The sequence below is a fragment of the Syngnathus floridae genome, chromosome 22 (assembly GCF_059516105.1).
Source record: "Syngnathus floridae isolate MCC-2025c chromosome 22, RoL_Sflo_1.0, whole genome shotgun sequence".
Lineage (NCBI taxonomy): Eukaryota > Metazoa > Chordata > Actinopteri > Syngnathiformes > Syngnathidae > Syngnathus > Syngnathus floridae.
Genome location: NC_142434.1, coordinates 6,234,891 through 6,261,557, shown reverse-complemented (window position 1 = coordinate 6,261,557; position 26,667 = coordinate 6,234,891). Strand labels below are relative to the sequence as shown.

General features: G+C 43.2%; 1 protein-coding gene across 1 annotated transcript; it reads right to left on the bottom strand.

Annotated features, from left to right (window-relative positions):
- Positions 1–823: 823 nt before the first annotated feature.
- sema3aa (sema domain, immunoglobulin domain (Ig), short basic domain, secreted, (semaphorin) 3Aa) lies at positions 824–26,159 on the bottom strand. The gene is made up of 17 exons (XM_088366684.1): positions 25,641–26,159; positions 14,520–14,680; positions 13,425–13,487; positions 8,448–8,567; positions 8,222–8,312; positions 8,029–8,148; positions 6,958–7,100; positions 6,763–6,877; positions 6,620–6,689; positions 5,383–5,527; positions 4,705–4,924; positions 4,534–4,625; positions 4,418–4,459; positions 3,746–3,903; positions 3,077–3,144; positions 2,846–3,003; positions 824–2,751 (listed from the first exon to the last, which is right to left on the bottom strand). Exons 1-17 carry the CDS (start codon positions 25,744–25,746, stop codon positions 2,119–2,121), a joined length of 2,505 nt encoding a protein of 834 aa, XP_088222810.1. The 5' UTR covers positions 25,747–26,159; the 3' UTR covers positions 824–2,118.
- Between the last annotated feature and the right edge of the window lie 508 nt (positions 26,160–26,667).

The following is a 26,667-nucleotide window of genomic DNA, read 5'->3' as shown; positions in this document are numbered from 1 at the left end:
CATTATCTATCTATCTATCTATCTATCTATCTATCTATCTATCTATCTATCTATCTATCTATCTATCTATCTATCTATCTATCTATCTATCTATCTATCTATCTATCTATCTATCTATCTATCTATCTATCTATCTATCTATCTATCTATCTATCTATCTATCTATCTATCATCTATCATCTATCTATCTATCTATCTATCTATCTATCTATCTATCTATCTATCTATCTATCTATCTATCTATCTATCTATCTATCTATCTATCTATCTATCTATCTATCTATCTATCTATCTATCTATCCATCTATCCATCTATCCATCCATCCATCCATCCATCCATCCATCCATCCATCCATCCATAATCTGATCTAATCTAATCTAATCTGTCCTGTCCTGTCCTGTCGGGAGTTTAAGATCAGGGGATGTTTGAGAATATTTGCCATTTATCACATGTCCTGAGTGTTGTTAGTCACCTATATGTTGAACAGAGGCTGTGATTTACCGAAGTCAAATTCCTTGTTTGGCACGCTCAAACATGGCGAATAAAAACTCTTGAATCTTGAATCTATCTAGTTATAGTGGCAATTTAAAAAGTAAATGAAACGCACGTATGCAAGTGACAGTAAATGAGACGTCAACGTTGCAAGTTTTGGACAGTTGCAGCCACTGTACTGCAGTTGTCTCATGTAGGCACAAGAGGGCCACATTGTATAGGACTCTTGTGTTAAAGAGAGAATTCCAACCACGGTTAAAACAATACAAACACTGACCTGGTAATTACCATCCATTCATGTATTGTATAAGAGAAAAAACAGACACTTCGTTTGTAACAGAGATGTTTATTTAGACAACCGAATGCATGCCATAAAGAATTGTGTTACAGCAGCTGCAGTCACGTTCAGTGTTCCAATTGAAAACTGAATTAGGGATACATTAAACGTCCTTGATTTTCAGGGGGGGGGGGGGGCAGCTCATTATGTTGTTAATAACATTACTCTTGTTGGCATTTGAAGGGAAGTCCTACACAAAACACTTGAGACAGGAAAAAAAAACTGTAGGCAGCATTCACATGCAATATAACATGTCTTCTCCTCGGGCTAACTGGATATTTGTCTGCGCTATTCCTTACAGAGATTCACAGCTAGAACTGGTTTTCTTAGGGGGAGTATCTTACATGTAATTGAACAATGTGTATGGATGTGTAAGAAACCTAATTTGTCCTGAAAAGAAAATTAAATTGTGCTTTTCGTCGCTAGGCCTTATTTATATTTATCTATATATTCTGTATTTCTATCCTGAAAATGAAACTAATTCCATCCAGTTGGTCCAAAGGTATTATTTAACCGCCCCCAATATACTGACAAGCCCCACCCCAAAACAGCATAATATAAAAAAATAAATGCAACCCTTTCACAAAACGAGCAATAAATAAAGATCACATGGTGTTTCCTGTACTGTATATACACACAGAGAGAAGCTTGTCGTATATATATGTACATTAAACAAGTGTGTGTTTCGGATGTAATAAGTTACACAGAGGGGACAATGAGACCGCCGCAGTCATGTTGTGTGGCTTATCTAAAAACAAATTGTTTCAGGATGTAAAAAAAAAAAAAAGCCTGTAAAATAAGTAGCTTATTCAACACATGGATGGACAACAACATGCACGATGCTTCCCACTGCATGTGATGCGACATGGAAGATTTTTTTTTTTGCTTCTTGTCAGCAAACAAAAGTTTGTTCCATTCGGTGTTGGGGGGGGATCACATGCTCGAGTCCTGCGGAGAATGTGCTGCTTCTTTTTCATTCCAAAATAGTCCGCCGTCTTCCCGTCTTAAACTGCGTTTAAGTGTGAACTAGCTTATGTACATACAAGGAGGCGCAAGTGTCCGCCAAGCCGTATCCATGGCAACCGGCTACGTCCTCACACGTTTTTACATGTAGCTTTCCCGCTGCTAATATTCACAGCTCGTGTGCATGTCGTGATGTGTATGTAGAGGTCACTGAAATTTGAAATGAAGATAAAATCTACAGAATGTGTGCTTATGCGTGCGTGTGTGCATGTGTGTGTATGTGCTCGTCTTTGTGCTTATTTTTTGGTGTTAACCTCGCCCTCCCTCAAACGCTCCTTGGGGGTCTTTGCAGCTCGTGGGTTCTCCTATTACGTCCCTTCTTGTTGTCCTGCATGCGTCGCCACTTGGCGGCGTGCTGCGTCCCCGCCCGGGCCGCCGCCTGCCCCTTCGGACCGCTCTGCGTCTTGGGTTGGTTCTTGGGCGCCTGGACGCTCAACATGCCCAAGCCGGCTTGACTTTTCTGGTTGTCGGCCCCGGACTGGAGCCAAACTTTGCCCTGCGGGGGAGCGGCTTGCAGCTTTTGCGCGTTCGGAGCCAAAGCTTTGGGCCGCAGCGGCGGGTTGCCATTGGGCGCCTTCGCCTTCTTGGGCTTCCGCTCTTTCTTCCAAACGCGATCGCAGAACTCCTCCACGCTGTTGAGGTCTGGGTGATCCAGTAGGGACAGAAAATCCCGATACCACACGCGTTGCTTGTCGGGGGGCGGCGCCCCGGCTCCAGGGAGCCCCGGGAGGATGTCACCCAGCCTGTGGGCGGGGATGACCTGCAGGCTAAGACGCAGCAGTGGTTGGATGAAGCCGTGCTCCACCGCCTGGCAGTGGTACACGCCCGTGTCCGATTGGGACAGACTGCGGATGAGCAGACCCTGGTCCGTGCGAAGAACCCGATCGTCCATCTTGATCTAACAAGACGCCACAGGGACAATTAGATAACATATAGTGTAAAATCTATTTTAAAAAAAAGTTGGGTGAACTCAAACCCGTTAATTAGCGCACCTCATGCTTGCGTTCGCCACCGGGCGTCTGCAGCTGCCAGTAGATGAGCGCTCGCTGAGACTTGGGGCTGCACTCCAGGAACATGCTGCTGTTCTCCACGCCATAGACGGCGCGGTCCTCTACGCCACCTACGCCGCCACCCAGGCCGTCGACGTCATCTGAAGAAGCGTCGACGTTAGACAGGGGGGACATACACCTAACGTTTTATTTATTTATTTATTTTCCACAAACCGTGATGCTGAAGATCTGAGCATTGGGAAAGCGGGTCTCCATTCCTGATGTCCTGTCGTCTTGTTCGCCTGTGAGGACAGAACAATCAATTTAATCCTGTACTTCCACCATTCGGCCTCTAGGGGGCAATGTTTCCAAATTCAAGCGCTCAATGAGAACATATTTCCTTCTTCTTTGCTGCTAAACTACTTTAGTGAAATGGGGGTTGAATTTTATCACTGTAAACCTTCAGTGGCCTTCGATGAGCCATTTCCATGAAAGTCCTCCTTTATTCTTTTTTTAACGACGATAGCGTGAAATGTCATCGTCAAGATTTTACCGCACTTTTCCAGTTCCTCTCGTAAAAAAAAAAAAAAAAATGAAAGAAGAGGTGAGCCAAAGGTGAGAGAAATAAAGCGAAAACTGCTCAGAAATCGGGTACGACTGCATAGCCCCACTGGGATCATTACTGGACTTCAGAGCCTAAAAGGTCCATGTCGAGCATTACATTTGAGGGGGCTACAGGGGTGGTACCCCTAGAACTGCTTCGGCCCCATCTGCTTCTCATATTTGCAGCATAGAAGAATGTCAGGATGCTCCTGCGCAATGTCCCGACACCTAATTACAAGGACTGAGATGTTCTGGCCCTACTTTGTGTTTTTTTTCTGTTGTGCGGAGGCGGTCCGGTACCTCTTGGCAGTGGGGAAGTATCTGGAGCACTCAGTGCCGTCCCAGGCGCAGTACGGGTCTCGGGCCAGGCAGCACTCGGCGCAGGCTTTGCCGTAAACCTCGCAGCGGTGCAGGGACATCTGTGACACGCCCAGCGATGAGCCCAAAAACAACTGTTGCTGTGGGATGCAGGAGGCAAAATAGTGCATGAGATAACAAATATATATAGATTATAATCTAAGTATTTTTATATTATATATAAGCATTTTTTTACATCAAGTATATGCTACATCCATTAACAATATTAAGATCAAGAAAAACTCAAGATTGGGGCTTATTTGGTTGAATTACAGTAGAAGTTTGGCTGCTTCCTATCAAAATGTTCAATTTAGTGTACGAGTCTGAGGAAGTTTCTTCTTTTTTTTATTTACAAAATCCCTTTTTTTTATAGAAAACACTCAAAGATTCATTATAGATCCCTTGAAAACTGAAAAATTCTAGCCTGGTATCTGGGAATCTAACCATATATAAAGGGGGACTAGTGCCCCGATGGTCCCCCCTCTAGCTCTGCCAATGAACAGATTCCTTCGGGGCAATTCTGTCAAACAAGCCCAAATCAAAAACGTGAAAATGATAAATTCAGAAGGATTTCGACCTGGAAACAGCATTTCAATCTGACTTTGTGTAATTTACCTGCTTGGTTGACAGCTCCATTGCAGTGATAGTGGTTGGCTCCTAAAATAAATCAACACACATTGACATTCAATTGACCCAGCTTCATAACAATAACAATTATTTACAAATCATACCCTGAAGACGGTCATTTCCTCCAACACGACCTCCTCCAGGTCATGCCAACTTTCCCTGGGGATGGTAACCACCTTGAGCACAGTGCCCATATCTGCAAGAAAATAATTCAAATATAAAAATCCCTATCCGCTTTGTGAGTGTGCATACAGTGGCTAAGAGGTTAGCTGTACCCGTGCCGATGAACATGACGTCGTACTGGCCGTCCTCAGCTTCCACGCGGTCCACCACCAGCTGCGAGAACTGGTAGTCTACGTCAGTGCGCACCATTATGGGGCGCCCGCCGATGGGGTGCACCGGGTTGTACATGGCCGGGTGGCCCCGGGCGAACGTGATCACGTCGTCAGGGAGGTCTTTGGTGGAGTCGAAACCGCCAAAAGTTTTGCTTGGACACTGAGGGCCAGACAGAAGGATGTTGAGTATCAAGAGATTTTGGAAAAATATTATTTAATTTACTTATTTATTTATTTTTTGGGGGAAAAAGACTGTGTTAAGAGTGTAAAACAATGAGCCCGAATTGTGTTGAGGTTATTTTTCTGCCACTGGGTGGCATTAGCGTTTTATGTTGTAACAAGAACAGTATGTTTCTGTTTTCAAATAAAGAGCAAATTAATTGGAACATGAAACTGAAAAATGAAGTAAATCGTGGATTCCAGTCCATTTTGTTCATTGGAAATTACAACTAGTCCCCAGTCTCCACATTATTTCATATTAATTATTGCTAAATTGTGTTCTTGTATACTTTAAGTTTTATACTGATGCATTAATTTTCTATTTAATGACTTTGAATACTTGACCCATGGAAACTCTGGTCTTTTCAAAATGTACAAAATGTTGGACCTCACACTCACAGTTCCAGGTCGGGGGTAGGGAACCCTGCCTTGGAAGGGCACCCACTGGTATGTAGGTCCGTCCCTGTGGGCGTAGGGGCCCAGGAACACCCTCCGGATGTCGGCCATGTTGTACATGCACACCGCCGAGCCTTTGAAGATGTTGCTGCGGAGGGAGAAAACCACAAATGAGTACAGGAGACAAAACGAGACAGCAAGCGGCAGCAGCAATGGATTGGAATATTTCTTGATTGCTTCCAGGTTCTTTTTTTTTTCCCCCCCAACAGGAATTTTGGCCTGGAACTTTGCTTTCCAGAGCATCCCTGGAAGTCACGTCGGTGGCTTCCACTTGCTCCAGAAACCCGTGAGATCAATCAATCTTATGAAAAAAAAGAAAAAAAAGAAAGTGGAAGCCCTCAATGCGAATTTACGATCTGTCTCAGGTTATCCAAGAGGCATCGCTCGCTGGAATCGGAAATTTCCAAATGTGGGTTATTCCTGTTGAACGCAGCACAATCGCGCCGCGTTCATCCATCAAATTTGATGTCAAATGACGGGAACGCAAACCTTCCAGCATCATTCTTTTGTTTCCTAATTAGGCGAGCACACGCCGAGTCGGCAAAGCGCGGAAGATGAATGGACGAACGCTTCCGAGGTGGTAATTCAACAGAAATTCAATTAACGCAAAGGACGCGGCGGGCGCCTTTCCTCGAGAGGAACATCTGTTTGTGCGGATATTCCACCTCACACAATTCCATTCTGAATGCACACTTAATCAAACATAGATCTGTCAATGGCGGCGCCCCATTAAGCAGCCATATTAAAAGAAGCTGTGCTCTATTCATCTCGGGAAAACCGGCCGCTTAGAAAACCAATTAAATCTCTTGTACTCCCCGATGCCCCTTAATTGAATTTAATGTGTGCTTCTGCGCGTGTGTGTGTGTGTGTCTTGACCTCTCAGCTTGAGTACAAGCTAGAAAACTGATAAAAGCCATCCACCGTGGCTGCCGCCGTGGTTCCACTGAGACGTTTTGTATCATTAGCGGTGATTGATGGTCTTTGGACTGATGTTTCCGACATATGCAAATGAGTTATGTGCGATAAGAGTTATATCCGATAAGTACGACCAGATGGGGCATTCGTATTTTAGGTTTTAATCGGATTCAGGTGATCTCCTGTCTGTGAGAGGAGAAGCGCCATCTGGAGTTTTAATTTTTGCCAAAGGCTTGTTGTAGAAGAGTAGATCTGAGTCGCATACCTGGATGTGGTGAAAACGGCATAGATGAGTGGATTCTTGGGGTCCTTGGAGCTCATTAGGAAAACGTCCTCTGAAAAAAGGCACATGGTGGAAACGTTATCCTTGAGAGCATTTCGGAGCACGGGGAAGTCGCAGAAACTCACGCAGTTCATCAAAGTGCGTGTCGATGCCATTGATGCCCGGTACGGAGCACATAAGTCGAGCCTTGAGGAACGTGGTCCACTTGTTGACCAGACTGCGGTGACCTCCCATGTCATTCTGCAGACAAAGATTCGGTAGATGTTCCCTCAAAAACATGAACCTGTTGGTCTCGGAAGGACCCACGAGGAAAAACTTACCTTACACAGTTGTCCTATTCGAGCGATGGTGGCTTTACCCGTGTGTTCTCCATCCATGGCGTTCTCTTTGAAGAACAAAAAGATCTTGTCGTCCTCAGGGTTGTCGCTTTCCGGGACCAAGTGAATGCCGACAAATTTTGGGTCTAAAGGTGGAAAAAGTGAACAAAGCTGCCATTAAAGGAGTCTAAACAAAGCCACATTTGTTCAAGGGGACGTAGTTTTACACCTCTGAAAGTGATCCCCCATGATACCCGGCGTGCCAAATCCCGGCTAAACCGCACATCCAAACCGCATTCACTCAAAGACACATGGTTATGATTGAGCCCTGTACCTTCGATTTTAAGAGTGGGAGGAAATCAAAGACCAGAGACTTCCGCTCGTAAGCGGAGAGGCGTAAAAAAAAATAATACAGTGCTGTGTTACGTCTTTCAGGGCTGTGAAAAAGACGCCTCATGTGGGACATGGATTTATAAGCCTCTGCTGGAGGCAGGTGCGAGACCTCTGCGATGAATCAAGCCCCTGTAGCGAGTACGTGTCATTAAATCCACACTTTCATAAATTACAAGTGGAGGTCGCGCAGTTCACTGCGTGGCATTACAAACTGGAGGCACACGAAAAAAAACACAAAAATGTTTTACATTATTTGGACAGAGCATCTTTGTTATATTATCCGTATTTTCAGCACCTGTAGTTAGACAAATACTTTCCCACTTGTGACACATGAACCCCTCGATGATAAATGCCAAAAAGAATATCCCCTAGTTTCGTAATCCCCACCATTATAAGGTGAAAGATGGATGGGGGGGATTAATGTCAGGACAATATGTCATCAGCGCTGCCGAGTCTTCTGGAGTGTATAATTGTTGAAGGCAGTGAAGAAGAAAAAGTGGAATTCGACTCCACAACAGGAAAACAGCTGAGAGTGGATTAGCAGTGTGGGAAAGCAAAAAAGATGGGAGGGGGGAGGGGGGGAGGCTGGCGCGGCTCGAGGAAAACTTGAATCCGATGTGATGCTGAGAGATAGCGCTCAATAATCCTTCTGATGCCGGCTTTGGTTTCCCGTTTGCTTACCATTGAGCCACCTGGAGTCATGCTGCTCAGTCCTGACAGGATGGTGATCCCCCAGCGTCCGGAAAATGGCAAAGTCCCGTCCCATGAAGTCGGCCGACGTGCCAGAGTAGAGCTGCCCGTCTGGCGAGGGAAACGAGCGGTCATTAGGGAATGAAGTTGTTTGCGATCGTCGCGGCCCGAAAACCCGACTCACCGATCAGGAGCGACGCCGAGAGCATCTTGGGGTCGTAAGGGCTTTTGCCGCGACCGTTCTCGAAATGTGAGGCCAGACGGAAGATGTTGTCCTGTCAAAAAGAAGAGTCGATAAATCCTGAATTACGACACATTAGCAGTCTGAGGTTCGATTGATGAAATATCAGGAAGTGGCTGTCGACTATACTTGCTGTCTGTACAATATCTTTTGAATTCTAATGCATTACCTCGGCTTTCTTGCCCATTTCCAAGTAAGAGCAGATAGGATGGAAGGCTCCGGTGCCGCAGACAAATAAGTGGGTCTGGTTGTAGGGTTGGAGAACGCGGATGAAGTTCAAGCACTCTTTCTGGAAAAGACACAACAGGGAACATTCGCATGTGAAACTTTTTAGTCGTAAAATATCTTCAGCTATGAAAACGGTATGGAGGCTAATTGAGACAAGCGTGATGTTAGAAAATGGAGTCTAATATAGAACAGTAGAGACCAGGACTACTCTCAGGTGGGAGATTTTCCAAGAGAAAAAATAAATAATAGCCCTGAAATTTCCGCTGCCTTTTAAGCAAATCCCACCTGTGAGAGAAATCAGGCAAATCCACTTCAGAACGGGAATGTTCCACATGTTGGGGGTATTTGACTTGGCACTTAGAGACATTCCCAACGGCGCGAGGCCGTTTAGGGCCATGCTAATCAGCAGGTTTGAGCAAAGTTATTAATGGGCACATATGTTGAAGACATTCAGGATATACTTATTTGCCCTCGTTTACGAAAAGACAACATCTGTAATTTAAATATAGACAGAGAGCCGCCTTAGCTTTGCATGAATGCTAGCAACAGTCTCCCTAAACGGTAACAGAATCTGACCACAGGCCCGTTTGTTTAAACTACGAAAGGAAACCTTCGGGGGCTACATGTGGAGACAGAACATTTGAACCACAATCGTTTTGTGTTAACGTTGGACAGAACTACGCTAGCTTTGCATGTTTTCCAAATTTCATTGTACAACTAAGTCGTAAAATGACATTAAAGGGCAATCTATTCTATTCTATTTACTTTCCTTTAGCTATGACGCTAACAGGCTGCTAGCATTGTGGCTACAGCGGCCGTTTATCTTTGTCGGTGACACCAATTCTTGTAAACTGCAACTTTTAGACTGGATGTTTTACCAATGAACAGCATTATAATTATAATTTCCTTTTTAATCATCTTTGAGCTACACAGGGTGCTAGCTATGAGTCGCTAACTGTCATAAATCTTTGCCTTGTTCCCGTTGCTCGGAATCAGGAAAGAATATGTGACAATAGTTCATCACAATGCTTGAAAACCACTTTTAGACGTACAAAATGTTCGTTAGTAAAGAAAAGAAAAAGGCTAGAGTTGCCCACTCGATTTTTTTTTTTTTAAACTAATTGTATGCTAGCTCATGATTATTATATATACCGTATTTGCCGGTGTACAGGTCGACTCGGTGTATAAGTCGACCCCCTAAAATTCGACGGAAATTTACGATTTTATGATATATCCTTTGTATAAGTCGAGCTCAATTGTTGCATTATATTAAACTTCAAAATTCAATATGCGAAATTTATTGACGAAATGTGTTCAAATTCCGGGAGGCCGTGCGCATGCGGCTGTTTATAAGCACCGCGGAGGAGATCGCGGCCGGCGAGCTCGCGCACGCCACCCGGCACCAACGGGAGGCCGGAAATAGCTCCAAGCCGAGCGGATCGGCACTTTATAAGCACCGCGGAGGAGATCGCGGCGCCTCATTGGACTTCCAGCGGCCGGCGAGCTCGCGCACCCGCCCGGCACATCCGGGAGGCCGTGCGCACGAGCCAAGTGGCCGAAAATAGCCCCCGCCGAGCGGATCGGCTGTTTATAAGCACCGCGGAGGTGGTCGCGGCGTCTCATTCGACTTCCAGCGGCCGGCGAGCTCGCGCACCCGCCCGGCACATCCGGGAGGCCGTGCGCACGAGCCAAGTGGCCGAAAATAGCCCCCGCCGAGCGGATCGGCTGTTTATAAGCACCGCGGAGGTGGTGGCGGCGCCTCATTCGACTTCCAGCGGCCGGCGAGCTCGCGCACCCGCCCGGCACATCCGGGAGGCCGTGCGCACGAGCCAAGTGGCCGAAAATAGCCCCCGCCGAGCGGATCGGCTGTTTATAAGCACCGCGGAGGTGGTGGCGGCGCCTCATTCGACTTCCAGTGGCCGGCGAGCTCGCGCGCCCGCCCGGCACATCCGGGAGGCCGTGCGCACGAGCCAAGTGGCCGAAAATAGCCCCCGCCGAGCGGATCGGCTGTTTATAAGCACCGCGGAAGTGGTCGCGGCGTCTCATTCGACTTCCAGCGGGCCGCGCACTCGCGCACGCCGCCCGGTTCAAATTTTCTAAGTGCAACGCACAATGAGATGCATGAGAAACGGCCTTGGTTACCATCACATTTGAAGCGATGAATACGAAGTTAAATTTTATGACTCGGTGTATAAGTCGAGGTCGATTTTTTTCGGTCGATTTTGGATCGAAAAAGGTCGACCAATACACCGGCAAATACGGTATTACTCTGAGGCAACCGGGTGCTACCCATAAATTTCTAACAGTTGTTTAAACTTTGTGGGTCAACAATTATTCTCGTAAAAAAACATTTTCTTGGAAACCTTTTGATGGACAATGTTGTAGCATTGGAAATAAATAACCGAGCTTTCCCCACTCAGGTGCCACTTAGCTATGAAGTGAAATATGTGCTAGCCACGGGTCAAAATCTATATGTGGGAATGAAACAAACAAAAAAAGAATCTTCCACTGAAAGATAAGACTTTTTGACATTTTTACTATCGACTAGTGCGCTAAACGTTTGGCCAGTGCACCCAGAGGGCCACTGCTGAGATCTTAGTTGAAATATTGTGGCTGACCTCATCCGTGCATATACAGTCTATACACTGCCCCTTAATGATATTCCCCTCTGTGTTTCCTACTGCACACGACATGATTCTCACGCCGTCGTTTAAATGTCAATCCTCCCCCGGTGCGCTTGAAGTCGACCCCTCTTAAAATCTGACATGGGCTGTCTTCGGGTTGGACTCATTAGCGACGTGGGAGGCAGTCTTGTCATCATTGAACACCATCAAAGAGTCAATTTGGAGAAAAGTTCTTTGAGGCAGATATAGAAACGGATCTGGAACGTGCATACGGTTTGTTGGAGTAAAATTTAGATAAAATGTGAATTAAAATATATGAATAAAAGTACAGTGGACTCACGTATTTGTGGATTTTTTTTAAGGAGGCGGGACCTGTTACCCTAAATTTGCGGAAAACTTATTTTCCGCTCAACTAGGCCAGACGGTTGCTTAAAACGTGATCTGAGCACAATTTTAAAGTCATGCAATGATGAAAGTTTCCATTATTTTGATTGGTAATTTCAAATCCTTCTGGAATGACTCTCCAGCCTACCGTATATAAAAAACGTCCCATTAAAGGGAATCACATTGTGTATATTGGGATGAGCCGACTCGATTTTCCCCCAGCTGTTCCGTGCGAACCGTGGGCTGCTGTAAATTTGCGCCGGTGGAGGATTGTTTTTGGAAAAGTGTGAACATTGGGAGTATTGTCCCAACGGACGCCTGGTGCGTTCCGCTCCATCTGCTCCCGCTGGCCGACTCTCAAGGGTAAACATTTAGCGGCGGCGGCACGCAAACGCCTCATCGCTTTGCTAACAGACGACGGCGCAGGGGCCGCTGAGGTGAGCTTTGAAGCCCGATGTAACGGCGGATGACGTGTGATCCAGGCGTGAAATTAAGCTCGCGAGCTATCCAAACACACGACACAAACAAAGCCAGCGCTGGTAAATGTGTTGGTTAAACTTGCGAATGGAATAACACATCTCCCACTTGAAAAAAAAAGACAAAAAAAGACTAAAAACAAAAGCAATAAATAACCTCTGTGGGAGTGTGTGCGTTCCATGTCTTCTTGTCTTTTCGATACTGACAAACAACATCTGTTTGGGCGTGCAAGCTTTAGCCATACCACATCACTCGTGACACTTGTATAAATTATATGCGCGTTCACGAAACACAAAGGAGACGTTATTATTTTCAGATCAAAGGCAGGCAAAAAAGATACAAGTATTAAACATGCTTTGACATACATGTAAACAGGGGTTTGACAATGCAAACGCATAAAATGAAAATACATCAGTAATCTAAGTTGTTGCTGTCACAATAGCAATAAAAAAATAGCAATGAGCTTGCTAAAAAACAATGGGGATGATTTTCAGCCACACTGAACACAGTGATCTATCAAAGTTAAATCAGTTTGTTGAGTTTATAGTTTCCCCCCCCCTTTTTTCCCCCAAACATTTTCCGAAAATATGACTGGCAATGACGCTAACTGGCTAACGGCATGTTAAATAAAAAAAAGTCTCCGCCATTTCAGCACACTGACTTGACACTGAATTATTATGGCTTCTTGTCTTGTTAAATGAAATAAAATAAATATAATAAATACAAATTTTTTATAACTTTATATTATTTCATTAAACAAAACAAAAAATATTTTTCTGAAAACAGACTAATTGGTGGCTTTATTGTTTGTATTATGGTTTGGAATGTTTATTTAGTTTTTTTCTCCACAAAAATAAAACACTCACTGGCCAATTCATCATTTGCAACATTTTTGGAGAAATACATAAATACACTCACTGGGTCCTTCCCGGTGATAATTTGTTTTAATTAAAAAAATATATATACCTATGTATATATCTGTAAACATTTTCTTTTTCAAAACCATAAAGTGGCTGGGCACTATTTAATGCTTTTCTTTTTAACATTATTATATTTTTAAATTTTCCCACTATATGCTCCACTGGACTCTTCATTAGGCACTGTACACAAACATGATTAAATGTAAGAAAGATGCTCCTCTAAAAAGAATAGGGTTCCATTTTTACTGATGGTCAGTAATACAATGAATGTATGACTGCATTAGTAGAGAAAGTAGAAATTAGAAAGTAGCGATTATTTGGGACTAATGAGAAACACCATGATCCACAGTGAGCATTTTTGAAAAGGCCTCATTTGATTTGTCATTTGGTTATGTGTGAAAATGTGTCCCATGAGTAAACTTCAAAGTCCAAATCTAGGCGCGTGAATGAGAGGGCAAAACACAAAGCAGCCGTATCATTGCGGTCGGCAAACAATACAATAAGACGACTTACCCCGAGGTCTTTCCCCGCCCACTTGCACTCGTCCCGCTTGGAGGGGGTGGCGGGCCACGCGATCTGAGCAAATGACAAAATGCACAAAATCACTAGGGAGAAAAAATGGGAGAAAGACAAGGGACGGAAGGAGGGAGAAAGGGAACGCTTGAATGTTTCATGAAACAGGAACGCCGTGAGTCACATTTGTATAATTCAAGAATTTTTTGAGGGGGAGTTCAAACTAAGCTCGTTTCTGTCTGTCTGACCTCGGAAATCTTTTACACTGTGTGTGGTTCTTATTAAAGTTTCTGTAACCAACTCTAACATATGGACGCACTTTACAGTCGTTTTGACGTGAGAACAGACGAGAGTGAGCTCCTTGGAAGAGACAATACACAATATATGAATAATGCATTCAAATTGTCCTCTTGGCAAATCCATATGTGTGCACATGAATTATAAACACGAAGATTATAAACAGGCCGTGAGTGAGATGTTAGCTGACTCTGTCAACTTAGCAAAACGTACAATTGTTTGCACATGGCTTAGCATATTAGCATAGTAAAGCTATGTGCGTTAATGTGATGAATGCTGAAAGACATATAATGCTATATCAAATATGAATGTCATTTTTCATTTATACTAGATGCTAAAGTTACGTGGCCATCAGTTCACATATCACAGAGAAGTCATTTTTCCCCGGCCATCGGCTGAAAAGGGAAATCTGCATTGCTCATTTCTGGACTAGCTTTTAAATTGTAATGACGCACAGATGAGTACAATCTTTTCATTCCTCTGTTGATCAGCGTGTAGCCTGCAGGCTAACAGAAAAAAAGTGGATCAAATCAGATAAAAAGACTAACTTAAAGACTTAGGAGACTTTCAAGTTCAAATCAACTTTCCTCACTAAAATGAATGGAAACGCTATAATCCTTTCCAGCCACGCAAAATCACGCTTAAAGTCTTTTACAATAAATGCCACCCAATATTCTAGAAGCTATTTATTCGCATGTCGATGGCGGTTTATAATGTGTTAGCATTAAGCTAGCAGACTTTAAGGCAAATTTTTGTCGTTTTAAATACACAGTTGAGGCACCTCGCCATGTCTGTTACCTGTTTGAAGTCTCTGTTGATGTTGACGAGGTCAAAGGAGAAAATGTGGTCCTCGGCACCAACCAGTAGCCTGCCTCGCTCTTCATCTAGCAGGAAGGTGTCGTAGCCGGAGCTGTTGGCCAGCCCCGCGAAGCTCACCAGGTTGTTGGACTCTAACATCTCTGGAAACAGGGAGGAATGAGGAAGACATTTTAGATTTAAGAAAATCACATCAAATATACCCCCCCCCCCCAAAAATGCACTTTGTAGCCCAAAAGTGGCTAACGGCTAATGTTGATGTTTTCAAAATTAGCCTTCAATCAGAGGTGGTCTTGTTGTGTGACATGTTTTATCACACACACATAACCCACACACACACGCACAGACAGGTATGGCATGCAACATCCGGCGTGAACATCCCAGCACGTCCCAATCAGGGTCCAGTGTGTTCATCTGTGTGATTGGTTGAATAATTCATATGCAATCATTCTGTCTGTGGATGTGTGTGTTTAACGCAGTATTATGTAAATGAAGACAAAGCAGAGCGTGACTGAATGCTCCGTGTGACACTACATTATTACATTGCATTCAATTAACATTTAAAAGACGAGGCTGGCCGAGCGTGGAGAGGATTTGATGAACAAAAGAAACCTTCAGACATAATAAATGTATGCAGTACGAAATAATGCATCAGTTTTTATTAATCTTCTTAATAGCTAATTTGTGTAGATTAAAGTCAAACACCTTCAATAAGCACTACTTAATATACTACACTTATTTCAATATTGACATATGGGATGATAGTACTTTAAATATATATATATTTCATCAAATATGAGACATCCGACTACTGCTAACACAAACGTACTTGCGTATAACTTCATGAATCTGTATACAACTTATGTATTTAATGAACAAATAGGAAAATAAGAGAATGGTTTTTAAATTAATGAGCTAATTTATTGGGAATCTGTGTTTTTCTCTTGCCAAATATCAGAATTGGCATTGACTTAAAAAACCCATATTGGTCGGGACCCTAGCTTTGAGATCATTGAATATCGACGTTAAAGATGAGACACTTTTTTTATTTAAGTATGTGTTTTTCACAGGACAGTGAAAACAAAATAAATAACCAAATAACTCAAAAAAATAACTAAATAAAACCTACATAAAAAGTAAGTCAGTAAGTAAATAAATAAACAAATAAATACAAGCGTGAATAAATAAATAAATAACACATTTTTACTTTTACTTTTTGAATGCTGCTTGAATGGTAACAAAATCTGGTTTATCGCTTCACTCTGCAATATAAAAATTAAAAACTTGAGCTCAGTGAACTAAAGCAAATAGCGTGCTTGTGCTTTTCTTTTTTTTTTTTTTATTCTGTGGCTTAACATCATCCATCATCATCAGCGTCACGTCACGTATGGAAGAACGCCGCATGTATTTCCACAGACATTTTTGTCCAACGAATGGTCACGTGATTGACGGGCCGCTATAGGAGCCATCTGCGCCTACTCGGACATCTGCGTCCACGAAGAGGACCATGGAAGACGATGGAGGAGGTGTAACCCCGGAAAGGTGCTCGTAGGGGGGGGAAACACACGAATGGGTGTTATGTGAGGGTTTGTACTCCACCGCAGATGGCTTGAGTGTATATGTGTGGGCTTGTGTGTGTGTTTGTGGCTTTTTCTGCCACAATGGACATTCCATGCGCACAGACACTCGGCTGAAGGACGCTGTGGTCATTGATGTACACACACATTTTACACAGACACAAACAGACACACACGCACACACGCACACACAGGAAATGAGTCGGAGAGAGGAAGTGTAAGGAAATGCCATTTCCAGTCAACAGAACCCGAGGAGGTCGTCTTAAATTTCACGATGGGAAAGATGCGGCAGGAAGTGGGAGTGGCACATATTAAAAAGAAATTGTGATTTAAAAAAAAATAAACGACTTGAAAGGAAAAAAATCATTTGCCAGACATTGATCAATTCTTCTTAAAACAAAGAGGCTTCGGGCTCAGCTTACCATTAAACTAAAGATGAAATAAAGCAAAACACACATTGAGCATTTTCGGAAAGTCCACTAGCTTAATGCTAACACGCAATGCAAAGTGACCAAATAGTCGCCATATCGATATCTCGTTACGCCACAAACATTTGTAGACATATAAAAGAATACTCACAGGCATATATTATTTATCCTCTGCAAAAACTACTCATATTATTACAGCATCTTACTAAGCTGTGTCCGTACGTATCTCTATAGTAAACTGCCCCCTGGTGGCCAAAGTGTATACACCAGAAAGAGCAGTACAAAGTCCAATCAATGACCATTCAATTTACTTATTATAACAATGCTTTATTCTAAAGCAAGACAATCTGTTAACATGAATTTACATCACTGTATTGATTTTGTATCAGAAAAGCTTCCCTTCCATCCCGTTAGCTACCGATGCTATCGCTGATGTCATTGTGAGACACAATCAATCTACCAATTGTGATTGTGTTTCCATTGTGTCTGGAGAGTCAAAACAGTTGAAGGCACTGCGAACGACAACACACAAACTCTAACAGCATCTTTATCATGGCTGGGATCTCATGCATGTTTGTGTGTGTAAGCTAGCGAGGGAAATACGGCGACCTATAACCTAAACACGGACACGCTCGCTTGGACGCCACACGCGCCACTAAAATTTGGCAACATAAGACTCATGCCCTTGTGCAAGTTTACAAAACTATTGACACACACACTTGGTCACAGTCTAATCTACTTGACGTTTCCTGCTTACTCGGCACAAATTTTGGGAGCGGCGAGCGCATAGTGGGCAGATTGTAACAGTCACACACTCACGTGTGTCACGTATTTTGCCATCTGACGTACATAGTGGAGTGTGCAAAAAAAGAAAAACCAGCGGGAGCAAAACACACACGCGGTTGACATTGAGCGTGAACCACAGTGTTGTTGTTTTATTGTTGTATTCTCAAAACACACTTGACTGAAGAGGAAACAATGAATTGACATTGTGTGTGGAGAAGTGACCATTTGGCAAACAGGCGTCGACGCCCACACGCCGCGCAGTAATGAAAGACAAGCCATGGGCAGGATTTCATTTTTTTTCCCTTTGGAAACATTGGAAGAACTTAGCTGTGTGAGCGTGTGTGACGAACAGACGATTAGTAACAATTAGTTCATATTGCACACAACGCGTTATTTGATATTTATTATATTTTTGGCTACTATTACAGCGTTATGTGCGTTCTAACCTTTTTTTAGACTTGAAATTGCAACTTTTGTAATATTAATCCTTTACGCTCAACTGTTACCATAACAGCATTATTGGTGTATTTTTGTTGTCATTTTTAATTGAAATTAGGGGCTTTATTGTAATAATTTTTGTGCTTTTCGCAATTTTATTGTGTGTAAATTAAGATTTTTCATCTGGCTTTTCACATATAGTTTTTAATATTTTGCACTAATGAAATTACATCAATGCATGATATTTTTGGAGTGCTGAAATTAATCTTTTAAATCTCAAGTCATTTTTAAGTTACTGTCACATTATTATTATAAAATACAAATATGGATTTACCAGGTTTTAGAAGCTACTGGAACCCGCTTGGTGTTTTAATTTAAGAAAAAGTCTTGGGAAGTTATATTGTTTGATTAACAAAACTGCAAAACTGATCCCTTAAAGAGCCTCATGCGGGATAGTCGTCACATTTTGAGCTGTACGAATAAATCATTTGAAGGGAGTGTGTTGATGAAGATGGAAAAAAAGGGAGTTGGCGACCTTCAAGCGTGATTTGATCTTTGTAAAAGCAAAGATGTGTCGTTCTTGCACGTTTTGTTTGGCGTTTTCCAACCTCCAATTCAGAACTCCGCCCTTTCCTTTTCTTCTCAGTGTGTGTTCGACGAGGTTTCGGCCTCAAAACACAGGTGCGGGAAAAATGGCAAGAAAAAAAGAGGCATGGAAAATGTGTGCGGCGCTCCACAATGTGTTCAAATATTATCCTAAGCTCAAGGATATCCACACAAAGTTCTCCTCCCTCTCTGGCTTTTCTTCTTCGCGCCTTCCAGGCGAGAGCACAGTAGCAGGTGTGGGCCTGTTGCCGTGGCAACGCAGGAAACAACACAACCAGGTGGCAGGTACAAAGATGACAGTTTGCACACTACTCTCGTTTCTGCTGCCACGTTTTAAATAGTTCTCATATTTTGGGAGAGTTAGACTTTCCGAAAGCATTGGCTCAAGTGTGTGTCAAATGTCCGAACTCTCTCATCGGTGCTCAAGGGGCTGGATGAGTGAACAGCGGAACAAAAGAAGCATAAAATGAAACATTCGGCCCTATGCGTCACATTCGGACCAGAGTTGCACACGCATGATTAAAAGCAATTACACTTAGTGGGTAATTTTCTTTCACGTACCCTCCAATGAAATTGTTTATCTTTTGTTTATGATTATTTTAATAGATACAAAGTCAATTTCCAGGCATGGTAAATATATATTCATCTTTTCCCACAGTATTATTTTTTGTATACAAATTCTAAAGCTTCTTTTTATTCTATAAATATTTGTATTTTACTTTTAATACATAACATATTTCCTCCTTGAAAGCAGTTTTGTTTTTTCCACAGTATTTAGTTTTTTAAAATGTATCAATAGGCAAGACAAGTTTATTGATATAGCGCAAAAGTTAACTCAATATGTCTTACGCAGTTACAAAACATTTAATAGTAAAATGTATTAAAAAAAGACTAATTTAGAACACTTTAAAAAATAGAAAAACTTTTAAAGACATTTAAAAGCTAAGTAGAGAAATAATAGTTTACTAAACTTACACAAGAGAAAATTTTTGGACAAATTAATTACAGATTACTTTTAATTTTATTAGACTTTTTTGTTTGTTTTCAATCTTCAATATTTTTTGTATAATTATTTATTTTTTTTCTAAAATTTTACATCTTCACTGTAATATTTGTATGATTAATTTTTGCCCCCATTGCCTTATTATTTAAAGGGGAAGTCAAGTAAAAAGAAAATCTTCCCAATAGTATGTTTTATGCTACCCCACGAGCCTAAAAATGTTACTCTGATTAATATTGCATTTTTGGAATATGAATTAAGCTGGAAAATCCTCGGACATTTTGCTACTTGCTGTCGACTGAAAATGACATCACAGGTGCCTAAAGACAAATCACCTGTTTTCTGAGTTTGGTCATGTGACGGTCGCAATTATAATATTATTGTAGAGGTTCGCTTGATTTTTTTTTCAGAAGTTAAGAGGGGTTCCTAATCATCAATGGAAAGGCCAAAATATAAGGGACACAGCGCAGCAAGCATTGTGCCAAATATTAAACTCAAGATGACTCAACACAAGAGCGTCTGAAAAATGCAGGCGCGTACGGAAGCACACACACGTTCTAAATAGTGGTTGAATATGGAAGCATTTGATTAGTGCGTCTCCTCCTGTCACTGCGCGGCGGGACCACAGCGAGCGCGCCGACCACAGGCAAGCTGGAGGCCCGGTGGCGCCCACCGCAGCGAGCCCACACGTGCACGCCGCTAAATGTTCGTGCGACATCCACGCTCTCTGCTTCTCATTTAACACACAAACACACACAGATGGGGTTTGTATGCAAATGCAGGCCGGCTCTGCAGATGAATCAAACGCCGACGCTACGGTCACGTGTGTCTGCTTCGTGTCGCCGCTGACATTTTATTCCAGACTAATGAGGCGAGGCTGCAGAAAGCGAGAGGGCAAAGTGTGGACGGCGAGCACAATGGCGGTCGGCGCCCCTTGAGAGAAAACAGCAATACGCGCTAATTAATTCAGAATGGGAACACAAGGAAATCTAGAAATTTATAAATCAGCTGTCGACACCAGTTTTGCCAAAAACACCATTTACAAAAGCAACACGGCATTTGGAGGAGCCATCAATCATGACACGACGCATAAAAATGTCTCAAGGACCCGTGCCCAAAATAGTCCAGGAAGTCAGCGGTTTTGGTTTGAAGTGGCCTTTCTGATCAAACTGCAATGCTCATACTTTGCTAAAAAAGTTGAAAGTCTGATACCAGTTTCACAGAGCAATGCATAATTTGGTTGACCCATCTTTCATAACAAGACACACAAAAAAGTCTGAAGGACCCATGCCTGGAATTCAACAGGAAGTTGGCCATTTTGATTTAAAGCAGAACTTGTACTTTGTTAAAAAAGTTGTGGAAACACACTGACACATTTGACCCAGTGACACAAAATTTGGTGGACCCATCTCTCATGATAGGACACACCAAAAAGTCTCAAGGACCCATGCTTGACATTCAACAGAAAGTCAGTTATTTAAGTTTGAAGCAGTTGGAGGCACATTTAATTCTACGAGGGAGTTTGTCCAACTGAGCTCCAATCATAAGTAAGTTTGGCAAATTTTGCCTGTTCCATCTAATGTTGTCAAACATGGAATCAAACAAAAAAAGCAGCCCGACTCCTTCGTCCCATCAAACATGTCCACGTGTTGTCCATCAGTCCGTCACTCCACTAATTTGTAACTTGATTCTACAAGGATCGAGCGGTGCGCCCTCCTCTCCTCTGTGATTGACGAGCATTAGCAGGTGGGAGCACCCATTCATACCCGCGTTTCAGCAAATCTGCACCTCAGCTGTAACTCGAGACCCTCACGGCAGATGCAAAGACAGCGGCGAGGTGGACCGTTTCCCCGACATTCATTCTGCGGGATATTGCGGCGGCCAACAAAAATCCTGATTGTTGACGTAAATCCGCATTGAAACAGTCTAGACAAACAGGATTGTTTGTGACGGAACTCAACAATAGTACAACCGGATTATATGCAACACCACACAATGCGACTTCCTGCTTATGGACAAATGGGACAATTGTAATTAGTAGAAAATGCTACGTTCAGAGTCGCGTAATAAAAAATTAAATAAAAAAATAGCACCACAAACAATCAATATGTTTTTATTTTTATTATATTATTATATTTTATTATTATATATACTTTTTTATTGCAGTTACCCTGCAATAAAATTTGGTTTTACGGCCATAAAATGTTTATTTTCAGACTAAATGAATAAAATCATTGTTAGTAAACACACTGCATAAAAACTGTGAATATTAACTGACAATTTTCTGATGAGATATTACCCTGCAATAAAATTTGGTTTTACGGCCATAAAATGTTTATTTTCAGACTAAATGAATAAAATCATTGTTAGTAAACACAATTAGTAGAAAATGCTACGTCCAGAGTCACGTAATAACAAATTAAATAAAAAAAATAGCACCAAAAACAATCAACATGTTTTTATTTTGTTTGTTTTATTATTAGATATACTTTTTTATTGCAGTTACCCTGCAATAAAATTTGGTTTTACGGCCATAAAATGTTTATTTTCAGACTAAATGAATAAAATCATTGTTAGTAAACACACTACATAAAAACTGTGAATATTAACTGACAATTTTCTGATGATCAGAAACCTGATTTTGTCATGGAAGCATCCACGTTCATCCTCCCCAAAAAACGTAGGTACCATGAGTGAATGAATGCAAGTCATTCCCTGTGGACGAAAATAAAACACATTCCACATTTCCACATAATGCGCTTCCCACCGGGTTCTACATTGCTTCTCTTAGTCATAGCGAGTAGATTCTTGCAGAATGTGCGGCACGTAGGGCGTCTGCACACGAGTGAATCAGAGTGGGACTGTGATATATTTGGGTTTAACACACGAGCGTATTTGGAATTTTTTTTACAACAAAGCCACGGCAAAACATGGGTTTGCTTTCGTAGGAATGTATAAAAATGGGGCACCCTTGATGAGAGTTAAGCATATCAATCAGATAGAATGCAAAACATTCTTAAAGATTTGTACTTTAAGTCGGCGGCATTGTGGTTTGTGCGTAGGAGGAGCTCCACAGAGAGGCCGGCGCCTCTAAAGTTGGCGAACACCTTGTAATTATACACATCCGGCACGACAGGGTGGACAGACGAGACAGACAGAAGATGCTCGCTGATTAGCCGACATCCCAAAACGTACACCAGACTCTTTTGGATCAGACGAGGACACAATCATAGAGACTGGCTTATTATGGAGTCCAGACTGCAATAAATGCGGTTCCACATCGAGAGTCTATTTGAAGCGCTGGAAGTCCGATCCAGATTCCCAGCCTTCTTCACTTCACGGTTGGACTCCATAATTACCCCGAGCTGACAGAAATTATCAGGTTCCCAAAGCGTTTTAGGCTTAGGGATCACAAGGGGTTCACTGTTTGGTTTTCTATCACGCATATTTACACGACTTGACCTATAGGAGGCAGTGTTCCTCCTGCTGATTGTTTGCAGTTTAAAAGGCTTGTGCAGGCATTGTGTTGAGGAATGCATAAGTGCATTGAACCGTGGGAGTAAAGCATTGTGTTCGTAGACGCATTCGTGCACAAAGAGAAGTCACCAACAAAGTAACGATCCACTTTTCCTAACAGGTTGTAAATCGAGCAATCGTATCTATAACAAGGTGGGTGGAGTGAGGTTCCCTCAGTTGGAGAAGTCAGCGCCTTTTGTTGTCACTAGACTCCTTCGGCATGCTGCACATTTTTCCAAATTGAGATTCCCATATGTTGTGACTTGTGTATTGAACGTGAAGGAGTTAATCTTTTCCGCCGCTTTTCCATTCCACCCTCCATCCTCACCTAGCCATCACTAATTACAGCAGGAAGCCCGTGATTATGTTTACTATCCCTAAGTCCATCTCCACTTAGAGTTCTCCTTTCACCTCCCTTGTGGACTAGAAGTAAAAGTATTTGTCCCACGAGGAGGGAAAAATCATTAACTCCTGCGATCTTCCACTCGGAGAAGCCAGGACATTTTTTTTTGCCCAATGTCCCAACTGGCCCCCTCTGGGAAATCATTCACTCTGCACTTGCCGCGCCAGCTGTCCCGTGAGGGCTCATTTTATCTGTCGGCCACTTTGCGCAACCAACTGGCCGCTCGTCACTGCGTCCTTTTCCACTTGATCTAAATCAGAAACGTAGTCCGACTCCTTGAAAGAGTGTTCTCGGTCGGCTCTTCCGTTTGAAGAGGCTTCTTCGTGTGCCGGCTTGTTTATTTGACAGTCCCAAAATCACAGGCCCCGCTTGTTCCGTCCACCGCGCCGGGGCGTCACTCAGCACCCGTGTGGTCGTTCCGCTCGAGAGGATTCCGTCTTGTCGTTTATTTGACTTAATTACTATGCTGGGAGAGGAGATGAGTGACACCTCACTCCACGGCCAGCCTCCCTTCCGTCTGTGACCGTCTTGCTGCCAAATCCTGGCCACGTCCCTCCTTCAAGTCCTGTGACAGGCATCAACATCGCCTTGAGACACCTGTGGGGCTCCAGACACAACGCGAGCGACGAGGCACACAATCAACGACATATTTGTTTCCAGATCTATACGCGCACAACCAGGTGTCAAATTATAAGACTGAAAAAAATAGGCAAGTCATCGAGTCCCACTGCATGTAAAAACAAAGACGTTGTGCTTTTTAATTTATCACTCATGCACTTAATACCAGATACTGGATGACAGACTATTTCTCTTGAGTAGCTGTCAGGGAACCATTCTCGCATTCTTCACACAGATGGCCAAGGGAGGGATGACATTTTCCCCATCACGCCTGCAGGCTGGGCCTCCACTATGGCACCCACGGGAGGTATGACTCGGATCAGGTGAGTCCTGGCAGATTTATTCGCGTCCTCCGAGGAGCATGCATGAAGCCTTTCATTCTTCAGCTTTCCAGGCTTCAGTTGCCCAGGTAACGCTTCATGTACATCTCGACTGTCCGCAACTGATCACCGCTACTGTCAGCAGCCTTCTCTTCTGATCAAGGCGCACAGATTTCAACTTGGGCGACCGCCCACTTTGCACCACCGGCGATTATTTCGACTCAATGAAAGTCGCCGTCTCGTCTCTTGCCTACGCCAAAAGGCTGAGAATCTGTGCCCAAAAGCAGGGTCAGAGTGGACACAAACTGTGATAATGGGAAATATATCACACCAAAATTACAACCTGGGCTTCGTCGGAAGGATGAAACATGTCATATAGCAGGCCGCTAAACATAAGTTACAGCAAACAAGACGGTTAAAGATAGAACATCAATTAGAGTGGCAAACATTACATTCACCTCTTTCACGAGATTTCTAAATATATTTCTCAACGAGAGCAAAATTATGCCAGAGACCAAAGCGAGTCGAGCACACAAGTGAAAGCTTCCACCACAAAGTCCTGTTGTCACTTGCAAATTGACAGCGATTGATCATAAATTTTAAGAGGGAAGGTTTTACGAGAGAGACTAAAATAAAGAGACCACACTCTCTGTTGGCCACTTTGGATCATGTTTTCGGGCGAGAACCACAAGAGCCTTTCTCCGAACCTCCCAAAAGTATGCTGAAAATGTCATTTTTCCGAGTGAAGAGGAAAAGTTTACTATTAGAAAGAGTCGGATTTAGCGGGAGGTGAGGAGGAATGAAAATTGGAAGAAACAACAGGAGGCAATGACACATTTGCCGTGTATGTCCACAAAATGCACTAGTCAACATTTAAAAAAAAAAAAAAACTTCTGCAGGCATATGTATTTATTCAAAACTTCTATTTGGGACATAGCTAAAGCTTAAAGAAAGGATCAGTGTCTAAAATGACCTCCCCCCCCCCCCCCCCCCTCCCATCTTCTACCTTATTTGACGTTAGATTTTGGGACAGAAGCCATTAAAACGGAGGCTCTGTCCAGTGCACTTAACAGGGCTGCACAGGGGGAACAAGGGCCAATATATACATTTAACTTCAGGCAAGAGCTCTACCTCAGCATATGGAACCAATCTGGACATTTGTAACGTGAATAGCAAATTCGAAGCAAGAGAGAGGCTAAGTAACAGAGAAGTTAATGGGAGATGCTTTTGCAAGCAACCGGCGACTTAAATAGCCGCGCAAAATTAGAGGAGTAAAAAAAAATCCTTGTGAGCAAAAAATAGATGAAAAGAAAAGAATGAAAGAGTGCCCGTGGGCAAGAAAAAGACTAGATGAGCCTTGTGTTGCGAAAGTCCCACATTACCCAGGAGACTGAAACGAGAATGGGCTTACCCTTGTAGGACAGCTTTAGCCTGGGTACATTGTGCTTGGGCTCTAGTCCACTTCCCGGCTGCACCGCCCCGCATAGCAGCACCACAAAGCCAAACAGGTAATCCATGGTGCTGGAGTGCTGCCGGCTGGCCTCCTGACCAGGGGGGCACTCACAGCCCTACCAGCGCCCCAAGACGAGTGGCTCCAGGGGGGCAGAGCGACAAGCCTGGAGAATGTGAGTATGGAAAGTGACCCGGTCCAGGGGAAGGGGAAGAATCCAAAAGGTGTGCCCCCTTTAGCTTAGGAGTGATGGGCAGTGTGAGGTGGGGTGCAGCTCACATGGCTCTCCGTATGGAGGTCCAGAAGGTAGTCCCTGTCAGTCTACTCCCCCAGGTGAGGTCTTAGCAATAAGATGCCAGACACTTGAGAGCGAGTTGAACTGTCAAAATGTCTCAAGTAAAGGCGTTTTATATTCCGGATATTTTTTTTTCTTTCTTTATGAGCAGACAGTGGCGGCAACCCTCTAATCCTGGCGTGGAGCTCCAGCAGACTGCCGAGGAGAGAGAGAGAGGACGAGAGAGAGCAAGGGGAGGGGAGGTGAGCGAGAGATGGGAGAGAGAGCGACGGGGGCGGGATATCTTGACAGCTAACATGAATCGTGTTGTCTCATCTGCCCACAGTTCCTTGTTTTTTTTTTTTGTCAGTTATTACATGCTCAGCATTTCTGCTTTCTTTTAAATGGATTTTATTTTTAGAGATACACATGGACCTCTGCAAAGATGGGGGAGGCGAGCCGGCAAAGTTGATTTAGAATTTAATGGCTCAGCATTAGACATTCCACCAGTTTTGATTATAATATTTTCCACAACACATACTGGTAGTCTGGTACTGATCCGGCCTCTGGAAAAGTCGTTCACATAAATGGAGGAGGGTCAGCGAAACCAACACCCACCAACGTCCCTGCAGGTGGTTTGGTTTGCTTGTGTATATCCGTGTGGGTGGAGGGGGGGGCACCTCCTGCTTCCTTTCCGTTCGTTGGGGGGTGGAT